Genomic DNA, 24,556 nt, shown 5'->3' on the forward strand with positions numbered 1-24,556 from the left:
CAGCTGAGAAATGCAGCACGCTATGTCCAAAGTCCTCAGCTCCAAAGAACGATCACGTAAGGATTCAGTCCTGACACCAGGACTTCTTCAGACCCTTTGAGCAGCCTACTTCAACAGACAGTGAACTTGTGTTAGCATCGTTAGGTTTCCGTCCACCCGCTGCTTCAGTGTGCTCTCTGGGTCTCACACACAACAGTAAATACACAACACTGATAGACTTATTTTACTATACACGTGACTTCTTTTCATCTTTCCCTATTCTTTCCCTACTGTTCACTTTATCTACTTTCTCCACAGAGGGGAGCTTTTCCACCCAGACACCCAGGAGAATGAAGCCTAAGTATTTAGATGAGGGACCTTTAAACCCACCTCGTGGCCACAGAGTAGAGCTTTTACAATCAAACTTCCAGACTCTTAGGAGTCTAAACGTTTGACTGAGGGACCTTTAAACCCCCTCTGTCTACAGGCTTTCAGAGCTGGCAGCTTTTACGCTTGACCGAGTGAGGGGACCATTTAAACCCACAGTCCTAGACTGGGCTTCTTTTTGGGGGCTGATCAGACCCCTCCGGCCTTCAAACCGTGCCAGCCGCGCCTCAATTCACTTTTCTTTACTCTTTTTATCTCTAATCCGTACAAATTCTCTGCGTTTTTAGTTCTTTAAAAACAACACTACTGTTGGATCATACTCTCACAGCCATGAAATGTCTGGTAAGACATGCAGAAATCTGTTTCAAAGGTTTTCTGCTCACCTTTTTATTTAGTTGCGGCCGCTGGCTGTAAGAGACGTTCCTCCAGTGGAACTATTCCTTTCCAGGTAAACCGGACGAGCCCCCAATTTGTTTGAGAGAGCTAACTTTTGGTCTTCCCATGGCCTTCAGAAGATACAACTGATGTCACTTCCTGTTGAGCATGTGATTTATGGAATGGTCCAAATTTGTCAGATGGGGTAATGTGTTTGGGTAACAGGACTGAGTGAAAACCCAGGGACACAACTAAAATGTGGATTTGAACTCAAATATTGTGGATTTCTTAGGAAACAAATCTATTTAAAGCATAGATATGATATGGAGTCACACAGCAGTGCAACAAAATACTGTTTCTGAAGGATTTGAATCAGAATATTTCATGGTAAAGTAGAATGTTAGAGTGCAGGGACAGGTAACACATGCTACTTTTTCAGTCTTCTAGCTAGTTTTTATTAATCCTTACAATTATAGATCTGAAAGTTGAAATCAGATCAATGAGCAGGACACTTTGCGTAATAAGAAAATGGATTTTAAAGTCAATGTTTATGTGCATTCATACATATAATGTTCTAGGGACGGAAATGGCAGCGATTCAGTGGAATAGCTCTTAAAGCTCAGAGTTGAAGCTGCTGTCACTTCAAAGACTCTCCTTCCTACAGAGAACACAGAGACACTGAAGAATCAAATAACAAGAATCCAAATCCAGGACAGAGAGGTTGAGTGAATGTGGTGTTGAAGGTGTAGAGGTGGATCAGTTTGTCAGAGGAGACTCTGTAGAAGGACAGAGTTCCAGCAGGACAGTCCACATACACTGATACTCTGTTAGAGACAGAGGAGGAGGAGATGGATGTTTTTATGTTATTGTGCCAGACAGAGTAACCATGACGATCAGAGCAGATCAGACTCCAGGACTGATCATTCTCTCCAAACCTGCTGTCATACATGCCTCCTTTCCTTCTGATTCCTCTGTAACTCACTGATATATCAACACTTCCTCTCCACTCAACCTCCCAGTAACAGCGACCAGTCACAACATTTCTACACAGCAGCTGAGGACACCAGTAGTCAAATCTGTCTGGATGATCAGGATATGGCTGCTCCTTCACATGTGTCACCTTCCTGTTGTTGTCAGACAGTTTGAGTTTTCTGTTGACTGAGTTTGTGTCCACTTCAAGTTGACAGAAATCTGATGGAGAGAAAAAGACACAACACAGCTGCAGTTTATCATCTGACACATCTGATGGATTTCTTCTTTCTTTCCTCACTGATCTGTTGTTCATTAATAGAAAGTTTAATGATGATACTTTTAGTCAGGATTCTCTTGTCAGTGATGTTTGAATGAATAAATACCACAACTATCAGCTTTGGATTGAAACACAAACTGAGGCCCTGTCCACACGTAAACGCAAATACGCCAAAACGGAGTTTTTTTTAATCGTTTTGGCCGAGCGTCCACACGTATCCTGTAAACGCATAGCCCTAAAACGCACTTTTCTGAAAACGGGTCCCAGGGTGGAGAAATTCGAAAACGCAGCTCCTGCGTTTTCTTGTGGACGGGGAAAACGGGAAAACGATGACGTCATCGCCACACTCCCGAGCAGCCTTCCACATCCCGCGAGACGTCTCGTAACAACATCAACAACAATGGCGGACTACATGCTAGTTTTCATGCTGGAGACGATATTGAGCCTATTAGGTTTACTAGGGCAAAATATCATGCTCTTGTGCCACCACGCTGAGCAAAAAAGGCGATTTGTAAACAGCGCTCAAGCTTTGTGCGCATGCTCCGCATCTTCCTCTCCATTTTTGGTGATTTTCTGAAACCGAAACAGCGCCACTTATAGGCCTGGAATAGGAAGTAGCGTTTTCGGTCGAGCAGAAACGGACCCGTGTGGACGCGGATATTTCTTGAAACGATGACGTCGAAAACGGAGAGGGAAAAGATCGTTTTCGTACGTGTGGACAGGGCCTGACTGTTGTTTTTTTGTTGTTGATTCTACAAACACACAACAAGCCAACCCCAAGGCACATACTGAGGCTCATTTGACAGTCCTACATCTTTCCATTCATCTACTTCAATATTATTATTTTCCAGAAAAGAACTAAATGTCCTCCAGATCTTCAAACTTGTCTAGCTTGTCTTTAGCTGTGTAACTTCTCTTCTCCAGAGCAAAGTTAAAGCACATTCCCTTCATCAGATGGTGTGGCTCTGATTTCTGGAGGACCAACGCTTTGGACTGTAGGCTCCACCCAGCGAGGAGTGCTCCCACCACTTTTAGCATTTTTCTCCATGTGTGTGGATGTGAAAAGTCAGACCCATTTTTGCTGTAAAATCCCTTCCCTTGCCCTTCTTTCTCAATCCACCCAGGCCACAATTTTCACAGTACGTGCGTGGGAGCAACACTAAATGGTAGAGGACAGACGGCTGACGCTCACAATGTGTTGGTTTTCCTGATAGGACTTGTAGTTTTTGAGTTGTGTTCATTTGTTCAGAGGGCAAATCCTAGGGTAGAAAAGATAATGCTTTACAACATCTAGAATATCATGTGCAGCGTGTAGTCATGGCAACGGGCCCTGACCAGCAGACACAGCACAGGTGAACACAGAAGGTGCTAGAAGATCACACAGACTGCCAAAACATTAGGACCCCTAGGAGCCATATTAAAGGCAGCATGTTTAATCTGCTCAAATGACCAGAACACACAGAATAAAATAATCACCATGACAACAACGCGCTCTCACATTTGAATTCAACTGAAACACTTGAACATTTTCAATAGAATGAAACTAATTTAGCACAAGCTTCCACTTTTAAGAGCAAAGAGGATGATGACAGGATCAGAGGCAGAAACAGATCAGTTGAGGGACAAGTTAGAATATTTTCAGCCTCGTTAAACAAAAACTGCAGCAACTTTAAATGAGCATGGAGCTAACAACACCGTCATCATAGCACAGCGCTGATGGAAATAACATTAGAACGCCAGTAATTCAACTGGAATAAAGTTACACACGACCCACATTCATTAATCCACAGGATTAGATGTTACAATCCCTTGTGCCAAGATCCCAGGAAAACACATTTAGAGGCCCTGTCCAACTGAGAAACCCTAACAAACCTACGGTCATGTGATATGATGATGAACCTACAATCTACATGAACTAAGTCAATGCTGCTGGCTTGTATGGCCCACTCAGCAGCTAACCAAATGTAGCACTGGTGTCCACCAACACTACTATCTAGCTACTGGACCAGTTCTAGGCTCAAAGCAGTGGGGAACCAATAGAACAATAGACCACACCGTTCATTTTAAATGGAACATCTGGTTAAGTGTGCAGTCCTATGTGGCCCTCAGGTAGTGTCGATGAAAAACTGTGGCCCCTCCATCATTTAGGTTGGCCATCCCTGCATTAAATGTTTCGGGCGAACACATTTTTCTGCAAATGTTCAGGACTTTTCGTGCATGTTTAGGCAATAATAAAGCAGAGGAAAGACACAGAAAGTACCAAAACCTATCAACCCTGTTGCATGGCCCCGTTGGGCCCCTGCACTTGGTTGCTGGGGCCCTAATAATCATGACAATAAAATACAACGTGTGGTGCAACACTTCAGTCCAGTTCAAGTTCAGTTCTGTTCTGAAATCCAAATGAGTTGAGAATAATCTCAATCCTCTTATTTCTCTGGCAGCGAGTTACCGACAGTCCAACGTCTGCAGTGGATCACTTCACTGGCACGATGAAGATGAGGATGATGAGAAACAAAGGTCACTGGGTCTGGCTCACCATCGTGTGTGTGTTGCCCGCACACCACAGATGAATCTCCGCTCTGACTGAGCTTCCAACTGGAGCAACAAACCTGAGCTGAACGACAGGTCCTAACAAAATAAATCAGTGGAGCTACTCAACTTTACATCAACAAGGTTTCACCAACTGGCTCAATCACAACGTTACCGCTAGGGCTGCAACTAACCATTATTTTAATCATCCATTCATCTGTCCATTATTTTTTCCATTAATCGATGAGTCGGACAAAACAAGCATTAATTTCCAACCCTTTATTCAGAAACAGAGCTGACAGAGCAGAAAGAGCATCAACAGGTTGCTCCTTGAACATCTCTGAGCTGTTAAAGTAATGATTTCAAAAACAAATGAACTAACACAAAGAACATACATGTATGCTTTACATCTGCACAATATATGAAATAAAGTGCACAAAAAGATGTGAGCGTGCACGTGACTCTATGATGATGAAGCAGCAGAATCAGTAGAGTCAGCAGTTCACCTCATCAGGATTGTTCAGCACGTTTCAGCTCATCAACCAAATCATTTCTCTCAAACTGTAACAGCCAGAGTTTTACATGGAGCAGTACCAGTTTACGCCACACGGCGGCGCCTCCTTTGTTTTCATCTCTTAGTTCAGCAGGTGTCACTCTCTTTCTTTGACTTCCTCCATCATCTCCGTAATGTGGACGCTGGTGAAGGCTCCAGTCCACCAACGTTTTATTATCTGTTATTATAGTGTTCTGTAATGAGCCGTGAGACCTGCTTTATATGGTTCTGGTTAATAAATGTATTGAGCTGAAATCCCTCCACTTGGTCTCCTGCCTGCTACTTCATGTTGAAGCATACTACTAGCAGACGTGGCTAAGCTTCTCTCCAACTCCACCTTACAAAGCCAGCAATCATTAAACTTACATCTTGTCCATTTCCCAAGTTGACAACGAGGTTCATGTGACAGGAGAAGTCTGGAATCCAAAAGGCATCAATACATATCGCTAACAAACGCTACGTGACCATAAAATCTCCCCGCTTGGCCTGCGCCGTACGACCGTACCATACCTGGAGCATCAACACGTTACAAACCAGGCTGAACACTGGATTCCACTTCCTGGTCTCATTTGTAGTTTAATTTGGGCGTCCTGCACCTTGGATGCAGGGGCGCAGGTGGGATTTTTGAAGTGGGGGGGACCAAGCTGTCAGCAAATGATTTCAACTCAATAAGTTCTTTTAGTGTAATTTGGGTTTAACCAGCGCTCCAGTAGTTCCTTTCATAACAGGCTATGGGCCAATGGTTTGCACTAAAAAGCTTCATCTCTGTCTTCCTCACTCCTGGACACATCCTCACATACACCCTGATCAAAACGTCTGAAATGAAACTGTGACTTTGATAGAAACACACCAGACACACACGTGCACCTGGGATGGAAATAAGCAGCACCCATAACACACACACACACAAGGGTGCACTGGTAAAGGAACAGGCTCAGACAGTTACAGCTGTGGCTCTAGCAAACCTCAGTCAATACTGAAAAGTAATATCATCAAGTATACGTGGATTTCTTGGCAACGTCACAAGTGTTTGCGCGCAGACAGGGGGCAGAAAGACGTGTTTTCAGAGAGTGTTGATAACGGAGGAGGACTGAATCTTTGTGTGTTTCGTTTAGTAGTAGTAGTAGTAGTAGTAGTAGTAGTACTACAGTCAAAATGCCAAGGAGTTGTTGTGTGGTTGGCTGCACTAAAAGAGCCAGTGATGAGTGCCAGATGTTTAATATTCCATGCTCGTCCATGTTCACGTTCATTCATGTTAAAGTTTAACAAAGTTGTAAACAAAAGACGTTGCCTTCAGTAAATCTGTTCGTAGCAGGCTAGCAGCTAGCGCTAGCTAACTGATATCACGTTTGCGAGTGCTAATGTTGTTATAGCATGCCGGTTGGATCATTACTTCGGAGATATCCCCTTTCAACTTAACTACAGGTTGTATTTTAATACTTAAAACAACATATCTTAGCATAGCCTGCACGTCAACATATCTTAGCATAGCCTGCACGTCAACATATCTTAGCATAGCCTGCAGGTCAACATATCTTAGCATAGCCTGCAGGTCAACATATCTTAGCATAGCCTGCACGTCAACATATCTTAGCATAGCCTGCAGGTCAACATATCTTAGCATAGCCTGCACGTCAACATATCTTAGCATAGCCTGCAGGTCAACATATCTTAGCATAGCCTGCACGTCAACATATCTTAGCATAGCCTGCACGTCAAATGACAAAGAGCTTGAAATCTCCAAAAAGGTAAATTCAGCTAAATGTTCCAGATATGCGATCCAGCCAGGAAAGCTCTGTGACTAAAGAAAAACGAAGGGTTCTTAACTTTAATTTAAAAGTAAAATCGGGCTGTCCGATTGATGCCGCTGTTAAAATTGGCTACGTTTTACATTACCCGCCTAACATGATAATTATAGCCGTACATATACAGTGATGTTTGTAAACAGGAAACCCGTGTATATCCCAGTTAGTAATTAGCATTAGTCTAAAAAGAGAAATATAATACCCAAAATACTAGACATATCAACAAAACATAAACACATGTCAAGCTTATTTAAAAACCTCTAAAGCATAAATACTCATTCACAGTACCTGGAAAGTGCAGATGTAAATGTCTTATTCTCCCGCGGTTTCACTAACAATGGGGCTCAGAGCTCCCCCTCCCGCCACTGCGGGTATTACACATCAAATCACGCCATCTCTCAGAAAAGGACCAACAGCTGGGTGGGCGGTGACGGTATCAACTATGAACCTAGCTAGTTCCCGCCTCCTCGGCACGAGCTGAACGATAAATCTAATACAGCAAGAGAGGCGGGACTTAAGACGAGAACAGCCAATCATGAACTTGCAAAACCTACCCACATAGCAGAGACATGTGGGCCGGGTCTGGCTTGAAGCCGGCACAGGTGGCGTTCGCTCGGCACTGGCATACGGCATGTGAGCCGGACATGGCCCAGATGCGGCAAAGGCGGCACTGTCTTGACTCCGGCAGACAGATGTGGGCCACTTGTGGAGTGCCGAATTCGGCCCACATACCAGCTTAGACCTCTGGGCCACATATGTGAGGCCGGACTCGTCCCACCCTTAAAGTTATTTTTCGATATTTTGTGAGTGAGTTGTTGTTTAACATCACAGATTTAATAAAAAATAAATAAGTAAATTAAATATTATTATGATATATTATCGATGTCAATCAAAATCAACTATCACCCTTAACAATATCGTTCTTGTCGAAACGGGACAGATATCACAGTTGATCTGAAATTTTAAAGTTAAACTTTGCAACAGCGGACTTTCAACGGTCAGCCAGCTATCCACTTTTTAAATTCATCAGCCAATCAACAGAAGTAACGTAACCGTCCAGGTGACTGACGCGACCGACGCGACCGACGTCACTGTGGCCAGAGCTGATGGCTGCTCGTGCACTCCGGTGAGACGGACAACAAAGACGTGGTGAGTGAAATGCATCAGTTTTATGTTTACGATAACATTTGTTTTTGAGACAACGCGTTAGCAGTTGGTATACAAAGACAATGTCTGTCTAGAGTCTAGCCTGAATGTTAACAAGGGGCGCTAACGTTTAGCTATGTGGCTAACGGTTAGCTATGTGGCTAACGCGTGGTTAGCGTTAGCTAACGATTACCATTAGCCTAAAATGCGGCTCAGAAAAGGATGGACTGCACTGTTTTGCTGTTTAGCCGTTTAGCTCCATAGAGTCCCATTCATGTTGCACTCATGGCGATCGCCCCCAGTGGAAATCTGGTGGAACTGCAACCAAAATTCGTTACAATGGGACTTAATAGAGAGTGGGAAGGTTCTCCGTAGACGGGCTCTGGTTGTACTGATTTCTCCACCTCCGCCATGTTTCAGAACAACGTTAGGGTCTCTCCGATGGTCTTTCCTCTACGTCCGCTCCGCGCTCAACTCAACTTTTTTTTTATACAACAAACATCTCCGTGGCATAATAATCGTGCGACACAACGAATCGATAATGAAATTCGTTGCCAACTCTTTTAATAATCGAATTTTATCGATTTTAACGATTCGTTGTTGCAGCCCTAGTTAATGCTAAGTCATTCTTTCAGGCACAAAATGGCGGCGGAGTGGTGCCTTTGAACTTACAGCTCTGTCTTTGACACTAAATAATTCAACACTTTTCCTCTTACACAATATACATTCACTCTCTGGTTACATTCACAACAATAATTCCTTAATAAACCGGATAATATTAACTAGCTAACAGTTTATGTTCATTAACTTTAGCTCTCCGCTAGCGCTCAAAACGGAAACAAAAGCACAATAAAATGAGGTCAAACTCAGCAAAACCGCTGTGGCTTATTTTTAATATGCTCTTCATCAATTCCCGACCAGTTAGGTGTTGTTTTACAGGTCCTAGATCAACTTTTTATCAAATATTTACTCGCTAATGTCCGTTTGTCTTCTCTGCTTTCTTCTTCTACGTCTTTTCTGTGCAGCATCACTTCAGTGCTGCCCCTAGTGTCTGAAAGAGGCAGTAACTGGAAATAGAGACTTTTAATTGTCTGCATTAAATTACTGTTGTTTAACATTTTAGACCTTGATGAATTACATGAAAATATTTTAACTTATTTAACTATTGCATCTTAATGAATTATTTATTCCTGTTAATATCATATTTTAATGTTGGTTCCACAAACAAAGAAATATCACTACCAACCAACATGAAGACATCAGATACCTGGCCTAGTCAACAGCAGTATGCAGCATGTCATTGGGGTTTTCAAGTGGGCACCTCCCTTCACCCATGTTTGGTTAAGTTAGGCCCACGACACCTCAAGAAGGCTTAACAGTGACTTCCAGCGTCCTGGAGTCACCCCCCTCCACGCTGCCACTGCACAACCCCGTTTATCTCACCATTCAGTGACTATCAACAACTAATATTTCAATCATTAGCCTAGTCCTTTTATGAACCACGACCCAAACAAACAAATCTACCAACATAAATAACAAAGAGCATAGGCTCAGGAACAGATAGAAGAAGAGGATCCATCTGAGGATTTTAAAGAACAGAGCAGGTGGCTCAGCTTGGTGTACACCAGTGACGTGTGATGAGGTTCATGACAGATTTACAGTCATCAACCCAATGGAATGGCTTCAATTCTCCATTCAATTGGCTGCTTTCACACTAACTGGTTACGTTTCATATCTCAATGAGTATTCTTTACACAGGTATAAGGTTCATATCTGGACAAAGGACCAATGTCAATCTATAGCGGTTAAGAGACAGAATAAGACAGACAGAGCGTTGGCCGTCCTAATTCCACAGTTCATTCATATTCATTCAACATGAGAGTAGCCAGTGAGAAAAATAAAGACAAATGGGAATATGGATTTGAATTTAAAACCAAATCGTCACCTTAATCAAATTATAATCATGAGTTGTTAAATCTTCTGATGATCTGATCCATTTTTAATTCAGACTGTTTAACAGAATATCTTCCATCATTTACCATTTCCTGTTTTGACTGAAGGTTTAGATTTTCTATTTTTATCTTCCACACAAAGAATAGATCCCAATAAATGGACCACAACAGTCCAGTTGACTCAGCGTAGAAGAAGAGCAACAGCATGAACCAGTGGCTCACTAGCGCCCTCTTCCATGAGGCAGAAGTACTGGCTGCCTCATCTCCTTGTTTTTCAGTGCGGTTTAATGTCAGATCAACAAGACTAAATATGTTACACTCATACATGAAATACATTAACTGGACTATGGAAGATTAGGACACATGATAAAAATGTACACAACCAATATATTGATGGCATACAGAGAGTTAGCCACAGGCACGAGCCAAGGAGCCTAACCTAGTTTGTCAGAGATTGCGCAATCCGAGGTGAGGCACTCTTTCCTCTGACTGCACGATATCTATAATACCTTAAATAAATGATGAGCTGTTGAACAGTGCTAAGAGCATATATATATATAAATGTGGGGAGATATTAATTAGGTGTGATTCTATTGAAACCCAGGATGGAGGATAAAAGTCTTCAAAATAAAACACCGCTGCTCTGATTTGAGCTGCCCAGTAACACCACTTCAGATCTGGAAGCTGTAATCTACCTCTATCATATGGTAGATACAACAATGGGACGCCTGTTGTTCCATATGAAGTTTGAAAAAAGCTTTTGGAGTGAAGGAAAGAATGATGATGGTGGTGCAAGTGGAATGGACTGGAAAAGATACAGAAACTTAGGTGATACTGACATCTGTTCTGATGATGATGGTGGCGAGCATGCACACAGCGGCTCGCAACTCTTCTCCCTTTATACGTTTAGTGCTTCTGTACATGTTGTTAGTTATTATTACTTGTCTGGTCTTCAGAGCATCATCATCTTCATCTTCTATACCCGTTTAGTCCTGTTAAGGGTCACGGGGGTCTGCTGGAGCCTATCCCAGCTGTCATCGGGCGAGAGGCAGGGGTACACACAGAGACAGACAACCATTCACACTCTCATGCACACCTACGGCCAATTTAGAATCACCAATTAACCTAATAAAGCAGTCTTTGGATGGTGGGAGGAAGCCGGAGTACCCGGAGAGAACCCACGCAGACACAGGGAGAACATGCAAACTCCACACAGAAAGGCCAGCCGGCCCATGGATTCGAACCGGTGACCTTCTTGCTGTGAGGCATCAGTGCTAACCACCTCGCCACTGTGCCGCCCCTCTTCAGAGCATCTTCCTCTCAAATGCCAGATCCATCTCAAATAAAATGGATGAGCTGAAGCTACAGGTTGCAGCAAACAGACTCGTCCAGGACTGTTGCATTCTGCTAATAACGGAGACCTGGCTCCACTCATCCATTCTGGACACAGCTATCGAGCTAGCAGGCCGCACAGCCCATCGCTGTGACAGAGACAGTAACTCTGGTAAGAGCAAAGGAGGAGGGTTATGCATCTATGTGAATAGCAACTGGTGTACCAACGCTACGACCACCGATAGCCACTGCTCTCCTGACCTAGAGGACCTGACTGTCAAATGCAGACCTATGTATCTTCCACGCGAGTTTACTGTTGTTATGGTGACCGCTGTATACATCCCACCAAATGCTAATGCTAACGTAGCCCTCAGCTCCATCTCAAACTGCACGACTAAATCGCCGAGTTCAAAAGTTCACAGCCTATGAATCATGTTCTCACACTATACGGCCTGATGTTCTGATGTGACTTGACTGCTCACACTGTACGTCCATATACCACCAGGAAGGGTGAAGGCCGTCGGATCGGCCGGCCCTGCCGGCCCTGCCAATGAGGTGTCCCTTATTTATTTTTCAGGGAGTTGGTAACCCTAGTCAGAGGAGACGTTGGGAAAAACCATAATCCTTTGGTTATGGTAGAATATCTGGCCCTCACTCCTGGCAGCTTTCATGACCCACAGTTTATCAGCGTAGTTCAGAAACTTCATTACTACCACTCTCAGACACACAGGAGATCGGTCCTCGGTCTCTCTCACTCTGCCTATTCCATGTGCCCTTTCAATGGATATGGGCCCAGGACAGTTGTGTTCACCAAGCACTTCACGGATCATTGTTTCAAGAAAAGCATGTTAGCCCCCTCTTTCTCCTCAGGGAGGCCAACCATTCTAAGATTCCAACCACAAGCTCAGTTTTCTAAATCAATCCATGTATCATTCCTTATTTCCATTTTCAAATGGCAATCAGAAATCCAACAATGAAAAAGTGACTGGTTATTTTGTTAAAAAGCTAAAAAATGCCTGTTTTTTTTTTCATATTTCAATTTTAGGCTCAGATCAAAAATACAAAATGGAAAAACGGGCCACAGGACTGAATTTGATTTTAATATTTAATTGGTCAGGTTTACGTGACCGGAAGTTTTGTAATGAGCATCAACAGACATACATTACGATCGATCGATCTGGACGAGCAGCCAGGAGCCATCAGCCATGGAAAGTTATGTCTTGTTTACGTGACTCTACTGAATTTAACTAATTCAATAAGAGTATGTATTTAAAACATAATGCAGGACAGAAACGTTATGACAATAATACTGGCAGTTGTGAATATATTCACCTGTATACGTCCTCATCAATCACAAGGTGGTTTTTCACTGGCATGTTACAATGTGCCACACCTTTGCTGCTGTAGCCATCAACAGACAAAACATGAGTAACACCAAACATCCTGAGCTTTTCATTTTGGTCTAAATGAAGTTTATGACTCATATATTCAGCATGGTAGTTGGATTTAAATTATGAGCACCCTGGGGGAAAAAATTAAGTAATTAGCACAAAATGTTTTTATAACAGCAAATTTGTACGTTTACAGTTGAACCTGTAAAATCGAGCACAACATGACTCAGCTGTATTGCCATAGATTCTATCATTGATTGACAATAACAGAATAACAATGACATCAGTAGGGGTCGCTGTTGTCAAAACATTTGCTTTCTCACCATAACAAGCTGTTAATTTAGTCTCATGCGTGAGGTATCCATGTGGTTATCATTATCTGCTTAATTTGCACTTTTTAAAGCACGAGCTTTCCTCTTCAGAGTTCAGCACCCTGACAGCCTGATGGACGAAGCTGTTCAACAGTCTGGAGGAGCGGGCCCGGAGGCTCCGGTACCTTTTCCCCAAAGGCAGGAGACTGAAGAGGGGATGTAGGGGGTAGGAGGTCACTGGCAATGCTGGTGGCTCTGCGAGTGAGACGGGTGTGGAAAATGTCTGTGAGGGAGGGCAGGGGGGCACCGACGATCTTGCTGGCTGTGTTCACTATGCGTTGCAGAGTCTTTCGGCAGGAGGCGGTGCAGCCTCCGTACCACACAGTGATGCAGCCTGTGAGGACACTCAATGGTGCCCCGGTAGAAAGAACACATAATGGAGGGCGGAACTTGTGCTCTTCGCAGTTTCCGGAGAAAGCAGAGCCGTTTCTGAGCCCTCTTGGCCAGTGATGTTGTGTTATTAGTCCTGGAAAGGTCTTCAGCGATGTGCACCCCCAGGAACTTGGTGCTGCCCCCCCTTTTTCCACAGCAGCACCTTCGATGGTCAGCGGGGGATGCTGGGGGTGACGTCTCCTGAAGTCGACAACAATCTCTTTTGTTTTCTCCACATATAGGATGAGATTGTTGTCCTTACACCACTGCACCAATAGGCTCACCTCTCTTCTGTAGTTGGCTTCATCGTTGTTGGTGATGAGGCCCACCACAGTTGTGTCATCTGCAAACTTGATGATGTGGTTGGTGCTGTAGGTTGGAACATAGTCGTGGGTTAGCAGGGTGAAGAGCAGCGGGCTGAGCACACACCCTTGTGGAGCTCCTGTGCTCAGCGTGATGGTCTTTGAGGTGTTGCTGCCAACCCGCACGGTTTGTGGCCTCCCTGTGAGAAAGTCCAGCACCCAGTTGCAGACGGAGGTTTTTAGTCCGAGGTAGCTCAGTTTTGGTATGAGTTACTGTTCCACGGTGGCACACACGGCTAACAGATTTAGCCCATTGTCTGCTAACTGGTCTGCCAACTGGTCTGCCAACTGGTTACAAAGACGTAGTAACGCTGCTAACTGGTACATCGTTACTACGTCTTTGTGTCAGAATCTCCGTTGACATATTTTAGTATTACTGGTCAACCGTATGAACTTCAGAGCGCCGCCGTACTGATATGCTGAGCGGCTGCCAAGGCAACAGTAAGTTTGTCAATGAAGTTAGAAGGAGGAGCTGATTGACGTACCTGCCTGACGCACGTAAAACAGCTGCGGGTCAGTTCTGATAGATATAAAATATTATCTTGCCTGATACAGTTATGGGCCTTGAGTTTGACATGTGTGGTTTAGGAATGATAATTTACTTAATATACAGTAGAATTAGACAATATAAATATTATATATGGTCATTTAAAAAAAACAAATCATACTAATAGATTAACAGTTAATAAATACATTTTGTTTGTATTTTCAAAGTTCATTGGTACAGATTTCATTTAAGATTTAATTAACTGCACTTTATAAGAGAATGTGTTCATTGTTAATAAAGCATTTCAAGCTTTAAGTATGACTAATTGTTTTCTTGATCATCCCTTTACTAAAAACACCAGAACAAAATAAAACATACCAATGCTGCGGGTGCAGAATTGAGTTCAGCCTATTGGCACGGCCCTCCAAGATATTTACGGTTTCTCCCTGATTTAGATTGTAGGTTAATCATCATATCACATGACCGTAGGTTTGTTAGGGTTTCTCAGTTGGACAGGGCCTCTAAATGTGTTTTCCTGGGATCTTGGCACAAGGGATTGTAACATCTAATCCTGTGTATTAATGAATGAAAGGGTTCTACTAATGATAACCACATGGATACCCCATGCATGACACTAAATTAACAGCTTGTTATGTGAGAAAGGAAATGTTTTGACAACAGCAACCCCTACTGATAGGTTTATATGTGAGGATAACTGTCTGTCATTGTCAATCAAACCTTAACAGTTATTGTTTTAATGATAGAATCTATGGCAATACAGCTGTGTTATGTCGTGCGCCATTTTACAGGTTCAACTGTCAACGTACAAATTTGCTGTTATTTGCGATCAATGTGGCAAGCAAGCTATTATGTTTGTTGACACTCATTACAAAGCTTCCGGGTCACTTAAACCCAAACACATAAATATTAAAATCAAATTCAGTCCTGTGGCCTATTTTTCCATTTTGTATTTTTGATCTGAGACTAAAATTGAAATATGAAAAACCAGGCATTTTTACGTTTTTTGTGTTAGATTAAAAAACAAATAACAAAATAACCAGTAACTTTTTCATTTTTTGATTTTTGATTGCCATTTGAAAATGGAAAGAACAAAAAGATACACAGATTTAAATCATCCACTTTGTGCACCAGCTCTTCCATGGTGGTTTTCATTGTATCAGACTGTGCTTTCAGAGAGTCAATGTCATCTTGATTGGTGCTAATTCTCTCCTGGGCTTCTGTCACGCGCCCTGACACTTCCTTCAGTTCACCTTGTATCCCCTGAATAGCGCCAAGTAGAGCATCAAATCTAGATACCAAATCTTCTTTCATTGTTTGAATGGCATTGAGAATCTGATTAGGGCTAGCTGTGTCCAAGTTGTCGTTACTAGCTCCGGAGCTTGCTAGCTGCACCGGGCTAGAGGAGGCATCTGATCTTGTCGTCTTTGAAGGTTTAGGAGGCTTCGTCAACATTTTAGTTGTTAATGCGGTTTCAGACACTGAAGTGGCTGTTCACTAAAGCTGTACACAATTTCTTATGACTACCCGACTGTTATTCTCCAAACTTTACACGGGAGAGCTCTGTCACGCTTCCACCTAGCGCAGCGCCATAACCAGAAGTCCAGCACAAACTGACACTTTGATGTTTTATCATCATTAGTCAAACTTACACTTCCTCAGACCAGGTTTTAACCACTGCTCTCCACCATGGTCCATCCTGGAGGAAGAAACACAGTCAGAATGATTTTCTATCCAACATGAGTCCTAACTGCTGTTCAACATGAAGCAGAGTTCATCAGTTTATCAGTGAGACACAGAAACAGACTGAACCTCATCAGTATAGACTGTCTCTGATGTTTCACTGTCTGACATCAACAGTTTGACCAACATTCACACATCAACAACTAAACAGTTTTCAGACTGTTCACAGATCAGTCTAACCTCCAGATTCAGTTGATTGTGTTCATTTACATATTCCAGATAGAGGCTCTAATGATGTAAAGACTGGATTTGAAAGTTAACCCTTAGATAAATCTTTGAGGTTACCAGAGAATAAAGGAACCAATAGAGGATTTCAGCAGCAGCTTATTTGTAACATGTCATTTTATCACTGTTTAGAAATCTGCTCATTCTTTCTGCCTTAAATGTAGAATACTTAAGTTGAAAGTGTGTTTTAAAAGAAACAAAAGTTGAATCCAAAGTCTTGGACATATTAAAATTCTCTGAATAATCACAGTCACAGAAGATTATTCTCTCTACACTTTACACCAACAATCCATCCATCAACAGTTGTTGATATATTTCACTAAAACCTAAAACTGTAAACCAGCTGATAGAGGAGGGTTCATCCTCTTAGGTTTACTGTGATATAGATATTGGACAAGCTCCTGTTGTCTGTCCATACCTGAGAGTGTCCAGTCTCCAGAGTGGATCCTTCAGTCCAGCAGACAGCAGCTTCACTCCCTTGTCTCCTGGATGGTTGTAGCTCAGGTCCAGCTCTCTCAGATGGGAGGGGTTTGAGCTCAGAGCTGAGGCCAGAGAAGAACAGCCTTTCTCTGTGATCAGACAACCTGACAGACTGGAGATAGAAAAATATCAGAAACTCAAGAAGAAGGAAAATCCTCCAGATGTTGAACTTCTGCACCAACATGAACCTAAATCAGGATTTAACTGATCAACAACCAGCTGTGTCCTGACCTGAGAGTTTCCAGTTTACAGTGAGGACTCTCCAGTCCAGCAGACAGCAGCTTCACTCCTGAATCCTGCAGGTTGTTGTTGCTCAGCCTGAAACATGAAACATACACAGCAAGAAAGAGAGCCTAAACATTCAGAGTCATAAAGAAGTATCTTCAACAACAACAAAAACTAGGAGTCCTGGGGGGTATTCCAGAAAGCAGGTTTAACAAACACTGAGATAAAACTTAACCTCTGGGTTGTCTGAACCTGAGGCGACTAAACCCGAGCTGTCGGTTCCAAAACACCGGTTAGCAATCAGTTCAATCAACCCCGGATTGTTTAACCCAGAGTTGTGCGCGATCACGGCGAAGTTATAAAGGCATCATCTATTGAGAGTCGAAACCATGAGTAAAAATGGCAAAGCGCAGAGCAGCCTATTTTTCTCAAGCGGAGCAGCAAGTTCTGCTCGAGGCGTACGAGGAGGAAAGAGCGATAATCACGAAAAAAGCAATAGGCTACTTGCGCGTCTGCCAAGGAACGAGATCTTGCTTGGCAGAGAATTGCCGACCGCGTAAATGCGTAAGTTTAGTAGGATATAGCACACTATGTGTCAGAAGCACAATAATTCAGTAGATATTAGGCTACATATTAACTGCTTTGTATGAGACTTTCTTATACTATAGACTACCTTGTCATATATTGTATTATTTTTAATTAGATGTAACCCGACCGCCCTTAAGAGAACGTGGCCGCAGGTCAAAACAAAATATAAAAACATTGTCCAAGTTGGTAAGATATATCTGGGTGCATCATCTTAGACATCACTTATCCAGTATTATATTCTTGAATTGCCATATTGCAACAAGTTACATTCATTTCAAAGCCAATAGGAAAAAAGCAGAGGAGAGGAAGACTGGTTCTGGGCCAGCGGTGCCCCCCCCCCCCTGTGGAGGAGTTGGCGATCAGTATCAATCGAGGGCGTCCGATGATGGAGGGGATTCCTGGGGGCACGTCATCGGAGCCCTCAACCTCCCAGGAGGAGCAACATGAACTAGTGCAATGTATTTACCCTAATAGGCCTACGCCTAAATCACTTATGTCTAATTTGTGTAGCCTTGCATGTTCGAAAATGACCCATTTATAGCCAATATTACCGTTCATATAAATAATAGGAGGATGAATAGACATTATCAGCAGTCACGGAGGAATCGAGGTAAAGAAATGCTGTGCAGAGACTAGAGCATAGTTTCTTCATGTTTTCTGTCAGTGCATGAGAACACTGGATCAGAACATTTGCTCTATAATGAAGTGTTTTCTCTTTTCAGGCCATGAAACACGCAATGGGCAAATAAATGTGTGAAACAGTCTTACGTGCATTTTTTTTTATTTTTGGTTGAAGTGATTGTGACAGATTTCATCACGCATTCTTTGACCATCTCTTATGTCAAGTTGCTGAATGTGTTCCTATCTGCTCCTCAACAGCAGGAACTAATTCATTGCGCAACGTTGCAATGTTGTGCAATAGGCTATCGCACGCGCAACAATTACGATGAGCGAATCCACGATGCGTAACGTTCGAAATGTGGGGATGGAGAATGTTGTTTAAATATATTAAAGATTCCGCAGAAAAACAGTAGTGCTCTGGCAAAAACTCATCAGGAAAAGAAAGGATATCAAGTCGTGGTCTTATCACCCTCTCACGGTGAATAGCCCGAATGATTTGTGCTTCAATGTCAATTGGATCTTCCTCAAATGGAAACGTCATTGTGTGACAAGTGTGGAAACAGCGGTCTGGCTGAACGTGCACTTAAATACCCGAACATAACCTGAACAAAACCTACCCCTACCAGGTTAAGTTCTGAGCCTATGTTACTATAGTTACTTACATAGCCTGATCATTTTTGAGCGTTCTGGAACCGAAGTCCCAGGTTTACCGCTAACTCTGGATTTACATACCCAGTTAAGTTCAGAGCCTATGTTACCATAGTTACTTACATAGCCTGATCATATTTGAGCGTTCTGGAACCGAAATCCCAGGTTTACCGCTAACTCTGGGTTTACATACCCAGAGTTAGCGGTAAACCTGCTTTCTGGAATACCCCCCTGGAGTCAGTCTGGATAACATGAAGAGTCAGAAGACACTGAGACAGACAGAATCCACAGAAGAACAGTGGAAACGTTCTCTAAGATGCTAAAGCAACCAACTTGATAAGTTACTGAGAAACTGAGCACAAGTGCTGTAAACACTGATCACACAAAAACTGATTTGATTCAGTTTGTCTTCTGTTCAATACATTTGGTATCAAGTTATATATAATTCAACCAAAGCTGAAAGTAGGTTTTAACTAGACTTAACACTTTAAGTCTTTAACTTTGATTTCTGATCAACAAGCTGACTCTGTCTCAGTGTTGTCATTGTTTCTATCAATATCCCTCTTTCCACATTAATTTCAGTGATATTATGTGAGTGTTCTTATGAAGGAACCACACGCTGTACTAACCAACCTGACATCAATCATGGTGCGTTCATAGTCCACAGCTGTGATCAGTGTTCAGACTGTTGCAGCCTGTAAACAGTCACTGTACTGTTCTAACTTCATCTGATCCTTGAAGAGTTTTCCTTCAGTGAGATAGCATCTATGCTAGCTAACCTGAATCACCTGGTAGAACAATAAGTGGAACAGTCTCCAACCGTCAGTTCTTTCAGATTCAGATCTACAATAACTTCATACTAGATCTCTGGAATCCAAATAATGAAGTAGTAACCTAAATCCATGTTTAATATGTTTTATGTATTGATATCATCAAAATAAACAACATTTGAAATAAGATTTATGATTCAACATCTTAATACCAACCTGAGAGTTTCCAGTTTACAGTGAGGACTCTCCAGTCCAGCAGACAGCAGCTCCACTCCTGAATCCTGCAGGTTGTTGTTACTCAGGTCCAGCTCTCTCAGACTGGAGGACTCTGAGCTGAGAACTGAGGACAGAGCTTCACAGCTTCTCTCTGAGAGGTTACAACTGCTCAGCCTGAAGAAGAATCAACATCAAATGTTTTATTTGTCATTTACTACATGAATCATGTTTCAAATAGTTCCTAAATCCACCTACAGAGCTTTGTTGGAGGCTTTGACCACTGGCAGCAGCCTCAGAAGAGCCTCCTCTGAAGCAGAGTATTTCTTCATGTCAAACACGTCCAGATCTTCTCCTGATGACAGTAAGATGAAGACCAGAGCTGACCACTGAGCAGGAGACAGTTCATCTGTGGAGAGACTTCCTGATCTCAGGGACTGTTGGATCTCCTCCACTAGAGAACCATCATTCAGTTCATTCAGACAGTGGAACAGATTGATGCTTCTCTCTGCAGACAGATTCTCACTGATCTTCTCCTTGATGTACTGAACTGTTTCCTGATTGGTCGGTGAGCTACTTCCTGTCTGTTTCAGCAGGCCTCGTAGGAGAGTCTGATTGGTCTGCAGTGAAAGACCCAGGAGGAAGCGGAGGAACAAGTCCAGGTGTCCATTTGGACTCTGTAAGGCCTTGTCCACAGCACTCTGATGGAGACATGTTAGTTCAGGAGAGTTGATGAAGGTCAGATGGACATGAAGAGCAGCCAGAAACTCCTGAACGCTCAGATGGACAAAGCAGAACACCTTGTCCTGGTACAGTCCTCTCTCCTCTTTAAAGATCTGTGTGAACACTCCTGAGTACACTGAGGCTGCTCTGATATCGATGCCACACTCTGTCAGGTCTGATTGATAAAAGATCAGGTTTCCTTTCAGGAGCTGATAAAAAGCCAGTTTTCCCAGATACTCAATCATCTTCCTGCTCTCTGGACTCCAGTGTGGATCTGTCTCAGCTCCTCCATCATACTTGACCTTCTTGACTTTGGTCTGAACCACCAGGAAGTGGATGTACATCTCAGTCAGGGTCTTGGGTAGCTCTCCTCCCTCTCTGGTTTCCAACACATCCTCCAGAACTGTAGCAGTGATCCAGCAGAAGACTGGGATGTGACACATGATGTGGAGGCTTCGTGATGTCTTGATGTGGGAGATGATCCTGCTGGCCTGCTCCTCATCTCTGAATCTCTTCCTGAAGTACTCCTCCTTCTGGGGGTCAGTGAACCCTCTGACCTCTGTCATCATGTCAACACACTCAGGAGGGATCTGATTGGCTGCTGCAGGTCGTGTGGTTATCCAGAGGCGAGCAGAGGGAAGCAGTTTCCCCCTGATGAGGTTTGTCAGCAGCACATCCACTGAGGTGGACTCTGTAACATCAGTCAGGATCTCAGTGTTGTGGAAGTCCAGAGGAAGTCGACACTCATCCAGACCGTCAAAGATGAACACAACCTGGAACTCTTCAAAGCTGCAGATTCCTTCTTCTTTGGTTTCAGTAAAGAAGTGATGAACAAGTTCCACCAAGCTGAACTGTCTCTCTTTCACCACATTCAGCTCTCTGAAAGTCAATGGAAATATGAAGAGGATGTCCTGGTTGGCTTTGTCTTCAGCCCAGTCCAGAGTGAACTTCTGTGTTAAGATTGTTTTCCCAATGCCAGCCACTCCCTTTGTCATCACTCTTCTGATTGGTCCATGTCTTCCAGGTGAGGCTTTAAAGAGCTCTTCTTGTCTGATGCTTGTTTCTGGTCTGTCTGGTTTCCTGGATGCCGTTTCAATCTGTCTGACCTCATGTTCATCGTTGACCTCTGCAGTCCCTCCCTCTGTGATGTAGAGCTCTGTGTAGATCTCATTCAGAAGGGTTGAGTTTCCTGCTTTAGCAATCCCCTCAAACACACACTGGAACTTCTCCTTCAGAGTAGATTTAACTTTATGTCCACACTCTGGAACAAGAGTTCCTGAATGAACAAGAAATGTAATGAATCAGTGAACTCATTCATTTTAATAACATTCACATGTGACTGTTTTCAGTCCAGAAGAATTCATAGATGTGATTCAGATGTTTTCATCATATTAACATCAGAGTCTAGAAATAGAAACTTCTCCCATGTTTCCTCCATTTCCTCTTTCCATCAAGTTAAAGCTGTTAAATCCTCTTACTGCTCTGCAGACAGTCAGCCAGCTCCTCCTGCTTCATTCTCCTCAGGAAGTTCACTGTGATCTTCACAAATAAATCTCTGCTGCTCCTTCTCTGCTCTTCATCCTCACCCTCCAACACCTCCTCATCCTCCCTCTGACTCTCTGAGCATTCTGGGTAATCTGGACTCAGAACCTTCTGCATCTTCTTCAGCTCGTTCTTCATAAAACTGATGATGTTCTCCTCCAGCAGCTGGAACAGAATAATAATCCAACTTAAATGATCAGAACACAATCATGTTGATCTGAAAGGCTGCTTGTTGACAGCATTCAACATGAAGACTTCTCCAACCAGAATGCTAGTTTGTGGTTGTTGAGGTTAGCAGTAGTAGCTGTGATTGAACATTTACTCACCATGAATATGGAGTCCAGGTCTTTGTGATGATGATCACTGGAAACCACTGAGATCTGCTGCTGAAGTCTGTGGAGAAACATCTTTGATTCAAACTAACTTCTTTAACAAACACACTTTGGTGATGATCATCATTTTATTGATGCCACAAACACAAGATGAGAACAACAAACACTGCTCTGATTACTGAATGTGGTGTTTTAACAGAGGAAACTAAATGACAGATAAACTCTGGACTAAAACATGACAGTCTAATGAACAGAACTGAATAATGATTAATAGATCTGTGTTCATTCTGACCCTGGATCAGCAGACTGCTGTTCATCTTTGAAGTCAATAGGTTGACCCTTAGACCAGTCACTCTTCATGGACACAGATGTGATTCCAGAGGGATCTGGTCTTTGCTGATGGATCCTGTTAAAACACAACATGGACTAACACACATTAACACACACACAGTATATGTTTCAGTTTTATTGTTGAATGTTTTGATGTAAAGTCCTGTGTTTGTCAGATAAATGCTGTTTGTCTTACCCTGGATCATCAGACTGTTGACCATGTTTGAAGTTAATGGGTTGATCTTTGGACCCATCACTCTTCATGGACACACAGCTGTATTCAGGAGAATCATGTTTCTGTTGATGGATCCTCCTCCAAACACAGGATATAATATGTAAATACAATGTTTAATGTTGAATTCAAATAACAGGACAAGCTCAAGGAAACATGTGTAGATATTTAATTGTTCTAGATACAGTATAAAGAGTTTGTTGATCACCAATATTTGCACTGAGACATCTCTGATTTATTTCATTAATAAGATAAAAATTAAAAGACCCAATTCAATTCAATTCAATTTTATTTATATAGCATCAATAACAATACAAATCGTCTCAAGACGTTTTACACAACCCGGCCTGAAACCCCCAGAGAAAGACTGAAGGCAACGGTGGCAAGGAAAAACTCCCTTTTCACAGGAAGAAACCTTGAGCAGAACCCAGTTCATATTGAGGAACCCATCTGCATAACAGTTTGAAAACCACAATGATGATTTGCTCTCTGAGAAACCAGACTGGATCTCATGTTCAGACTGGATCATGTCCAAACTCTGCTCAGTCACATTGATTTGTGTTTTATTTTACTGCTGCAGGTCTGTGGAGAAACATCTTTGATTAAAACTAATATCTTTAACAAACACACTCCTGCCATGTTTAGACTGTATGTTTAGACACTGTGGCCAGAAGCCTCAACATTGAAGTGAACTGTAAATCTGTACTGTTACCTCCCAATTGTTTAACCAGGGGATGTGAGGAGGAAAACAAAAGAAAAAGAGTTCCTGTGAAAAGGAAAGCAACACAGATACTGATTACCATGACTAAAATAAAAATTCTCTGTTCAAAAATAATACTAATGACACCTAAAAATGCTGGTTACAAACTAAACACAACAGACCAGACCCAACTGCCACAAACAAACTAAAAGCGCTGCCACTCTGGGGGGAAAAAGACACGGCAAAATCTGACAGGAAAAAAAAAAAGCCAAAAACGCCACCACCACACCTGGGGGGAAAACCGAGAACAATTAAGACGAATTAATAACAAAATGTTCCACATTGGGCTTTTACCTCTTGACTATAAAGATTACAGTTGTCACGATACCAAAATGAGTAACCACGATACTATACCAAACAAAGTATCACGGTTCCGGGTATTATCGCGATACTGTGTCCTTTTTTTATTATTATTTTTATGAACTTCAATGTATTTGTGCAAGTTATAAATACTTGTTAATTACTTATTGTAGGAGCCATAATTTGATTTACTTGTTGATTATTCTGAGTTTGATTTGTTTGGTCTGGTTGCCACGGTGACGTGTGGGTTGTTGGGTCACGTGGGTGCTGTGAGTGACAGCTTTAGGCTATATATGGGTTGGATGACAGGTACTCGGGTGGAGAGAGGTGAGTTTAGGTAGCCGTAATTTTTGTTGACCGCTTTTTGTTTGATCGTTTTGTTACACATCCACCAACAGTGCACGTTTCCCATCTTATGTGTGTGTGTAACCGAGAAGCCGTTTGAGTAGCCGTTCGTTGCATTTTTTTTTTTGATTATTAAATAGTTTGAAACTTACTTGGGACTCAGCGTGCTTT

General features: G+C 42.6%; 1 protein-coding gene across 1 annotated transcript in view; it reads right to left on the reverse strand.

The window, feature by feature from the left end:
- Positions 1-1,398: 1,398 nt before the first annotated feature.
- The window catches only part of LOC311499376 (protein NLRC3-like), a gene marked incomplete at its 5' end in the record, with an annotated part of 41,507 nt that continues 18,349 nt past the window's right edge, over positions 1,399-24,556 (reverse strand). Inside the window, 6 exons of the mRNA XM_084560333.1 lie at positions 1,399-1,932; positions 15,961-16,007; positions 16,695-16,868; positions 19,825-19,998; positions 20,080-21,820; positions 22,023-22,251. Coding sequence (XP_084416459.1) covers positions 1,400-1,932; positions 15,961-16,007; positions 16,695-16,868; positions 19,825-19,998; positions 20,080-21,820; positions 22,023-22,251 — 2,898 coding nt within the window. The 3' untranslated portion in view covers position 1,399. The remainder of the gene's footprint in view (positions 1,933-15,960; positions 16,008-16,694; positions 16,869-19,824; positions 19,999-20,079; positions 21,821-22,022; positions 22,252-24,556) is intronic.

The sequence above is a fragment of the Chelon labrosus genome (genome assembly GCF_963514085.1).
Source record: "Chelon labrosus genome assembly, chromosome: 14".
Taxonomy (NCBI): Eukaryota; Metazoa; Chordata; class Actinopteri; order Mugiliformes; family Mugilidae; genus Chelon; species Chelon labrosus.